We start from the raw sequence: 9,219 nt of genomic DNA on the forward strand, positions 1-9,219 counted from the left end.
ACTGTCATCGTGTGTGAGACTACACCCCGGCCTTTCTCTCTTGGAAAGGGTAAGCTGGTTCCAAGAATGAGCCAGATTGTCCATAGTCACTTACACCTCAACTGTTTCCCAATCCCTTGAAAGAGAACCCAACAAGCCTAGGAATGGTCTTACTATTCCGAGGAAACTATCCACACCTTTACTGAAGGGACAAACCAATTCTACAATGTGAAAGAAACTAGACAGAGAGCACTGACTCCTTAGACAGAGAAACTATTTCTTTCCATCTGTATGTTAATATGCGAAGTTGGCAATTGATAAACATTTAGACCAAAGTCGAAAAAAAAAAAAAAAAAAAAAGACAAGTGAAGCCCAAAGGCATATGTTGTAGCGTTCACATCACATCTCAAAGTGGAAAGTACAACATCATGCTAGAGCTTAGCTAATGATTAAATGAAATCAACTTAACACAACCCTCCCTCCCTTGTTTCTTGAACTTTGGTTTCTTAGTCTTTCTTGAGACAAAAACAAATGTCTCTTGATCCAGCCAACCAACTCACCCACCTTCTTCTCCCTATGAATCCTCCCAAACCATTCACTGCTTCCTTCATTCCACACTCTCACAATCCCAGTCCCAACCCTTCCTAACTCTCCAATGGAAACTCCTTCAACAACCTCTTTTACAAAGAACTTCAATTCCTTGATGGATTTTCCCAAAACTTCATTCATGACATTTACAGCAAGTACTCTTGCTTGCTTTCTCTTTCACTCTCTTTTCTCATAATTGAACTGAATTTGGACTATTAGTTTAAGATCAAATTTTCTTTCCTCAATTCGCATCAATTTTCCCGGAAAATTGTACTTTCTCATGACAATTTGTTTCAATCATGTTGTAGAAAATATTCCCTAGTTTCTTAAAGTGGGTGCTTTTTGGGTCACCCGTGTACAGTTTGCAGCATTTTGTGTGCAAAGAATGCATCCCACATCGATTTTTGCATTACCAACTTAATTTTGTGTTTTCTTCCCATTTTTCACGTGATATTTTTGGCGATGTAAAGTTATGCAAGAAAAATTAGCTTTACCAAGTTGTAAAGAATTCTCTCTAATTTAAGAAAATATGTGTTTTTGTTTGAGACCGTGTCCCCTGCCCAACCTTTCAGATGGTTTGGCATAATCCATGTGAATAGCTGGAGTTGCATTGCTGCCTCTCAAAAGTGGAGATTTTACTAATTTTATTCATCCCCCACTCCCCTAAATTAAGGGTTTTACTTGGAGTTGAAGTCACTTATTTAATTTTTTTTTTAAAAACCAAAAAAAAAAAGTGCATCTTTGTTGATAAATTGAAATTGTACATCTCTTGAAAATAATTATGAAAAAAAATATGACTTTGGTCCTAAATGCAATCTAAGAAAAAAAAGTATACCTTTGATTTCTAGTTACGATCTAGAATTTGAAAATTATAAGGAAAAATATAGTTTACTAACCCTTGATCTAAGTTTGAATGCTAAGTTACAAGATGGGAAAATATTAGGTTCTCATCATGAACAATGAAGGTCTTTTATACTTTGGTAGCCAATGATTATATCACATAATTTGAACAATTTATATGATCCAATAACATGTGATTAAAAATTGAAACAAACATTCATAAGCTTGATGAAAACCCTATGCTAGGCATGCAAAACATCAAAGCAATTGTGAATATTTGTGTGCTCTGTGATAAAACCTAATCTAAGAGCATGCAATCATGTTATTTAAATTGAAATTCTAGAAATATGTTTGATACGAAAAGTTAGTGACAACTTAGATCTAACATGCTAATTATCAAGAATATGTGAAGAACTCAAAATAAAACATGCTTGAATCTAAAAGAACTAGGCCATAATTAAAAAAGAGAGGTTTAGAAACTTTACCTACATGGACTAGCACTCCCTGATACTCCAAGCAAGAAAGGTTCTCTAGAATGTGATTCGCTAACAAGAAGTTAATAGCTTGAGACCAAGAGGACCAGTCTACCCCTTCTAGTGAGTTGGGACCAAGAGGACCAAAACATCAAAATTAATAACTCTAGAGAATAGGAACAAAGAGAGAAATGAAGAAATTTTAGAGTACTTTAAACTAATACTAGAGTAAGGTATTTATACTGAATGCTAGGGGCTAGGGGTCAAAGATGAGTTTCCAGGCAATGTGAGACTCAAGGAAATTCATATTTTTTTAAGTAGAAACTTAGGGTACTAGGTTAAATTGGGTGGTAGACAAGCTAGAACAAAAAATGAATGAAATCTGGAGTTTCTAGTTCAAGTGTACACTCCAAATTCTTTCTTTCTTGTTTCAATCATGGTCAGATTTTTTCTGAATTTTGACCTCTTTTTCAATTTTCCTTGGTCCTCAAACTTAGCAAATCAATTGCATATATCAAATTGATTATTTATTTATTTAATCAATTAATTTTTACCAATTTTGCTTGGAATCAATTAATGCTTTGTCTCCGGATTGAATTAGGTGTATGCAATTTTATCATAAACCATATCCTTAGCATTTTAATTTGTTTTGTTTTAGTTTTTATGGTTGTGTTTGTGCAAATAGTAATTTATTCTACATTTTGTGTGTTTTTTGCTAAAGTTTCTCACGTATAGCATAGATTTGTGACTAGTTTATTATGGGATGGCAATTTGTGATCATGTGTCATGTTCATGTTGTGTCAACTCAGGAGTATTAAACTATATTGGTCAATAGTAACCCAACATGTTTATTAAACGAGTCAAAATTTCTCAACCCTAATATAACTTATTTATTAAATGGACTAGTCATGTTGACCTGTTTAATAGATTTAATCAAAACAAACAAAAAAGATATGCAAATTTTAGTGTTAATTCAATTGATGTGGATTATGAAAAACCAAACAAATAGACATTTTTAATATAAAATTCAAAACTAACATAGTAATTGCATCACAAATAATCATTCAAAATTAAAGTGTATTTCAATATTATAAATAATCAATCACAATATGCTAACACAAAATAAACTGCAACAACTAATGTCAAATCCCAACAATCGATTTAAGGAAAATAGAAAAAGGTAAAGATAGAAGTAAAGGACGACAATGATGATGTGATGGTGGCAGAGAGTTCAAAGATAAAGTAAAGGACGGTGTCAACTAGGGTTTTGAGTGATGGAGAGAAGTGAAGGGCAAGGGTGACGGTGGCTTGGCACCGCAATGATAGAAGGGTGAAAATGACTAAGAAAATAAGGTGAGGTTAGGGTCTAAGAGTGAGAGGCTTCCTTGAGGCTTTGGAGAATGCAACTAGGAAAGAAAATAAGTTTATATACCTAAGTTTTAAAAGGTATATTAGTAAAATAACATTTAGTTAAACATGTCAAACAAGTTCTTTGAGTTAGACATGAACACGATTCATTTATTAAATAAGTCTAATATGTCAACTTGAATATGACTTAAACTCATTAAGCCTCCACAAATTAATTTTTGTAATGTAATTTCATTAAAATAAATAAATGAACAAACAACTTACAAATAAAATCTTAATACTTTTTTTAAAAAGAATAAATTCTATATACTAATAGGCTTTTGTTAACGGGTGCTAAATAGCACCCGTTAAGGTTGAATTTTTTATTAATAAAGTATAGTTGCTTTTTGAGAGTAGAAAAAAGCACAGTAATGTGGCATTTAAAGGGCCAGTAAAGCATAAAAAATTGAGCATTTTACAATAGGACCAAAATACCCTTTTAAGTTCTTTCATCTTCATTTCCTCAGCTGGTACTTTTCGAGTTTTTTCTTCTTTACAGATCTACAAAAACCACCATCCAAATACCCAAATTTCAAATCCAAGCCAAATTGTCAAGCTTTTCACGTTCCAAATTTAGCCCATTCACCAAAGCAACCTAGATATAACCAAAAACAAAGGAAAAGTAGAACCAAAGGCAGAAAGAGAGAAAGGAGAGCGATGGCTATAGAGGTGGTGGTGGTGCCAGTGAGCACAGCTAACAGAAACGGTGGTGGAGCTCAAGGCTTTGGCCTTAGCTGATATGAGGGAGAGGATTGAGATAGTAGAGAGGGAGTGAGACGGATCTGGTGGTGGTGGATGGGTTACAAATCTGGCAGTGGCAGTGGTGTTGGTGGACTTTTTTTTTCCCTGGGATTGAAACGTTTAGAGAGAGTGAGAGACCAAGAGAGAAGGAGTGAGAAGGGAAGAAGAGAGAGAGAGAAGGCTTCAGACATTAAAGGCAGAGAGAAGGGTATTTTTGTAACAAATTTAACTTTTCAAAAATGTTTCTTGTTTTTCAATAGATGTGGATCACATGTAGTTTACTTATTACTTAATTCCTTCTTAATGGTAGTTGTACAGCATCTATTAACAAGATGCATACTAATATGCCAAGTTACCAACTCAAGAAAAATCAACATATAAAAACTACTGCACACCCTTGGTACGATGGTCACTTCACAAGTATAAGTGTTTGTGTGGTGTGGGGGGTAAAGGTCAGGGTTCAAGTCTCCAGAAAGAAGTTTTACACACATATACACTTAGATTATGTTAAAGTAGAATTCTATCTTGTATAAATAAATAAATAAAAAGACAGAAGAAGCACAAAAATTAGAACCCGGTTAAAGAGGCACGTGCTGTAGTGCTTTACATCACAGACTCACAGCTCGAAGTGGAAAGTCCAAACATGATGCTACAACTAGCTGTCCACTAACTTTAAATAAAATCAAATGTCATCTGAATTTTCTGAACTTTGGTTTCTCCGTCTTTCTTGGAGACCAACATTAAAAATAACAAATGTCTCTTGATCCAATCAACCAACTAACCCAACTTCTTCTTCCTATGAATATTCCCAAACCACTCACTGCTCCATTCATTTCACACTCTCACGTTCCAAGTCCCTCACCTTGACACTTCTCCAATGGCAACTCTTTCTCCATCCTCTTTTACAAAGAACTTCAATTCTTCAATTGATTTTCCCATAACTTCATTCCAGACATTTGCAGTAAGTCCTATTGCTTGCTCTCTCTTTCACTCTCTTTTCTGAGTTTTATCTGGTTTTTTGATAATTTTTGGTCATTTTCTTTGCAGATCTTTGGTCCTAAGCTGAAAACTGAGCAGACCCATTTCAGATTATCGACTTCTTTCAAGTAACTTGCCCTTTTGACCAGCATTTCTTTTATCAAACTTGTTTAATTTGCTGTTGTTACGCAGTTTTTGTAATAGGCTTATGAGCAGCTTTAATGTTCTTTCTAATTCTAGAAATTGATTCCAATTCCAATTCTGATAGAATTGAGAATGTTTAAAATTTCTTTTTTGTTCAATGTCTTTTTGTTATAATGTCGTAGTTTAACCTCTTTATACACCAATAAAAGTTTTAGAAATTTGTTCTTTCCCATAGTTATTTATTTTGAACTGAAAATTAGGATCTGGGTATGAAATTTTCCCTTAGAAGCGTGATGATTTCATTGCTTTTTGTACAATTAAACATTCTTTTGTTTGAGCCTGGGTATAGAACTATAGATCCATGGACTGTCTCTCTTGTAATAATACTGATGTTATGGGTTACCGTGTGGTGTCATAAGCTTTTAATTCTTATTGTTTGTGATTTTCTTATAGGGGAAACTGGAGAGTTGTAGATTTTGAGATTACAACTACTGTGCAAACTTCACTATTTACCCTGACAGATAAAAAATACTTCTCTATTTTAATTAAAAAGCAACAGCTTTATAATTCATTGAACTGAAATTTACACAAGCCTCTTTATATTCTGCTACAAGTGTCAGGACCGGTTCACCTTTAGAATTGAAGGCTATGAAGGAGCCTCCAGGACTGACTCAGAAACTTGACAAGAACAGGCTGGATAGATTAGCTGAATCTGAAAATGGATGTGATTTGTTTGAAGATCTGAAACATCGATTTCTAAGATTCAAAAAGCATAAATTCGAGTAAGCAGCAGATAACTCTGGCCTAAGGTTGTTGGGCTCTATAGCAGTTAGTTTCTTCTAGATTGACTTATATTATTTGCACAGGGAGAACTTGGGACATTTTCAAAATCTTGCTGAAGGTCAAGCACCAAAGGTGATACTTTTTTTCTGCTTTGGTCTTTACCAATTAGGGATAAGATCCCTTCCCATTAATCCTCCAATTCCCTCCAATCTTTAGACATATGGCATTTATTTGAATTTGTAAGGTTTATATGTGTTTTTTTAAGATCATTGGATTTTTTAAATGCCATGTGCTTTACATTTGGATTAAAATTGGAGAAATTGGATGATTTAAATGGGATAAAGTCCTTTCCCAATTATGTATTCCTTGTGTTATGCAAATGTTGGGAACATCTTGAATGGATAAGCTATGGAACTTTGCTCAATTTTTTCTGAAAGTCAGAATAGATAGTCTATTAAAACTGACAAGTTCCAGAACAGTTCATGATTATTGCCTGTGCAGACTCAAGGGTTTGCCCCTCAGTCATCCTAGGGTTTCAACCAGGAGAAGCATTCATGGTCCGAAATGTAGCTAATTTGGTGCCCCCATTTGAGGTGCTCATCACATTGCATTTCATTTATTTTGAATGTCTACTTCTCAGCAGATAAAATTGAGGCCAGTCTTTCTTCCCTTCCTTTTTCTTTTGCTTTTGCAGAGTGGACCCTCAGAAACAAATGCAGCATTAGAATTTGCTGTAAATTCTCTTAAGGTAATTATTTTGTGCCCGAATTCTATTACGTAGGCTTCTTTGTTTCAGGACATATGCATCCTAGATGCCATTTTATGTATGATATTATATTCATAGTGGTCAAGGTGACAATAATTTACTAAGCACTTGGAGATATGGCCAGTATGGAATTGATCAATAAAATGCTCTGATAAAGTAGGGTGCCAGAGTTACATAATGTTTATGGAGAAGTACAGTCCAAAGTCCTACAAAAACTATTTATGTATAAATTCAAGTAAGAGAATGAACTTGTGTTTGGGAAAAAATGTTCTGAAATCAAAGTATATCTTGCCTTCGCAAAGTTAATAGAAATATTTAGGAATTAGAATTTAGGCATAAAATATTTATCAAATCGTGACCATAACCTTATGTCAATTTCCTGCATGATAAAGTTTTTGTAAATTTAAAGAATATAAACTCAATGACTTAATAACTCTATGTATAGCATCTTAAATATAAAGCAAAATGGGCAGCTATTCAGCAACAAATCTAGAGGTTTGCTATTTATTTATTTATTTATTTTAATGGTGAAATGATAATTTCTTTTGCAGGTTGAGAACATTTTAGTCATTGGCCACAGTCGCTGTGGAGGCATTCGTGCCCTTATGAGCATGCAAGATGAAGTAGATTCAAGGTTCAATTAAGACAACACCACTCCTGTTTTTTCCTAGGCTTTTGCTTGTACCATTTAAGTACATGTCTAAAGGAGCATATTAGCCTTTTGCATGTGTCATATCTTTGGGGTAGATAACAATGCAAAAATGTTTCTCACTTGGCTAAACTCTTCTATACAGTAGCTTCATTAGAAGTTGGGTAATTGTTGGAAAGAATGCAAGGTTAAACACAAAGTCTGCAGCTTCCCACCTAGGCTTTGACCAGCAGTGCAGACACTGTGAGAAGGTAATCACTTTCATCCTTAATTCAGAGTATCAAATCCCTTCCTATGAAAATATCAGATCCAACATAAATATTCATGTCTTTATTTGGGTGAAAACATGAATATGCTATCCAATATTGGATCCGGAAAATGATTACTAGGTTTAGTGCCCACTATATCTGATGAAATGGACACCCTTTTGGTGGAAATATTATTCTCTCTATGAAGTCAAATCAACACTTGGATATTGGGTTCATGTTTGAATCTTGTGGGTGGAGATGTCGGAAGCACAATAGAGAAAAGTTTCTCAAAATAAGGGCAAATTCTTACACCCTTTGGATATTGGGTTTAGTTAGATGTCTTCTTTCTGCTTTCCTGATTATACATAACCAAAGTGCATTTTATGATTCACAAATTTAGGATTATTGACTATAACCAGTATTCTTTTATAAACAGGACTGCCACTCTTCTAAAACTTGTCTTCCTTTAATTTCTCTGTTTCTACCCAATAAACAGAAGTATAGAGCTTTTATGACTTGTTATAAAATTTCCCTTTTAGACTGGGTTAGAATGCCTGCTATTTCCTTAAATCAACTTTGCACAAAATTTACATATGCTGGGGGTTAGAAATACAAGGCAGTTCGTCAAAAGTGAGGCTAATTCTGCCTGAATAAAGGTTGTGGACAGAAGTATGCAGATCTTACTAGGGGTGGGTCTCCATTTGTCAGAGGTTTGTGCAAATCGAACAGCTCATTTAACTAATGAAAGTTGCTCTGAAAATATGAAAATATGTCAGATTTATGGCCCAAAAAAAAAAAAAACTGTTAGATTTATAAAAAGTTGTTGCAACTAATGAAAGTTTCTCTGAAAATATAAGAATATGGCAGATTTATAAGAAGTTCTTGCATGTTTGAATGTCTTAAGACTCTTACACGTTACTGTTACAGGAATCAGTCGACCACTCCTTGGTGAACTTGCTCACTTACCCATGGATAGAACAAAAAGTGGCTAAAGGAGAACTCTCTGTGCATGGGGGGTACTATGACTTTGTTGACTGTACATTTGAGAAGTGGACACTGGATTACAAGGGTAGCAATTTTGGGAAAAATAGCAGACTTCCAGTCAAAAACAGATTTTATTGGTGCTGAATTTTGCTACTAGTGTCTCTATATGATGTATTATTATTGTTTTTGTTGATATAATTATTTTCTTATTTCTGAAACTTACATTGAGTGTGACAGCGTATAGTCTTAATTTATAGAATTCAAAACAACCAAAACCTACTGTTGATCTGTATCATTTTACTGAACAATAATATGACGTAATATATACACCTTGTTGTATTTGTGTCTCAATGAAATGTTCTTGTTATACAATTGTTTAGAGTGTGCTGTGCTTTGCAACTCAATTCTGTTTCTGATTGGAAATTGAAGTTATTAATATGGCAAATTCGGCTACCCTCAGTATGTGATGGGTAGCTATCAAAATGACCTTAATGCCTGCTTGGCTGAACGGTTATGCTGCTATTCTTCTTTTTGGGTTGTGGGAATTTTATTTATTTTTTAAAATTGTTAAGTTTTAGATCCTTGTAAACTAGATTGTTTAACCTAATTAATTAACCAAGTGAATACTTAGGTTTATTA

General features: G+C 34.1%; 1 protein-coding gene across 3 annotated transcripts; it reads left to right on the plus strand.

Moving 5' to 3' along the window:
* The first annotated feature begins 4,712 nt into the window (after positions 1-4,712).
* On the plus strand, positions 4,713-8,919 carry LOC142642291 (beta carbonic anhydrase 5, chloroplastic-like). 3 transcript variants are annotated; one of them, XM_075816637.1, is made up of 9 exons: positions 4,713-4,989; positions 5,076-5,134; positions 5,765-5,932; positions 6,017-6,065; positions 6,413-6,526; positions 6,628-6,681; positions 7,251-7,333; positions 7,497-7,599; positions 8,524-8,919. In XM_075816637.1, the coding sequence occupies exons 1-9, from the start codon at positions 4,906-4,908 to the stop codon at positions 8,722-8,724; spliced, it is 915 nt and encodes a 304-aa protein (XP_075672752.1). In that variant the 5' UTR covers positions 4,713-4,905; the 3' UTR covers positions 8,725-8,919. The 3 variants fall into 3 exon arrangements, with proteins under 3 accessions (XP_075672752.1, XP_075672753.1, XP_075672751.1); XM_075816638.1 differs by having other exon boundaries at positions 5,771-5,932; positions 7,494-7,599; XM_075816636.1 differs by having other exon boundaries at positions 4,714-4,989; positions 7,494-7,599.
* The last annotated feature ends 300 nt before the right edge of the window (positions 8,920-9,219 follow it).

This window comes from Castanea sativa, chromosome 7 (genome assembly GCF_040712315.1).
Source record: "Castanea sativa cultivar Marrone di Chiusa Pesio chromosome 7, ASM4071231v1".
Lineage (NCBI taxonomy): Eukaryota > Viridiplantae > Streptophyta > Magnoliopsida > Fagales > Fagaceae > Castanea > Castanea sativa.

Coding starts and splice junctions, on each gene's coding strand:
- LOC142642291 (XM_075816636.1), top strand. CDS start 4,906: ATGGCAACTCTTTCTCCATCCTCTTTTACAAAGAACTTCAATTCTTCA. Junction 6,682..7,250: donor TTGCTGTAAATTCTCTTAAG/GTAATTATTTTG, acceptor TTTCTTTTGCAG/GTTGAGAACATTTTAGTCAT. Junction 7,600..8,523: donor AGTGCAGACACTGTGAGAAG/GTAATCACTTTC, acceptor TTACTGTTACAG/GAATCAGTCGACCACTCCTT.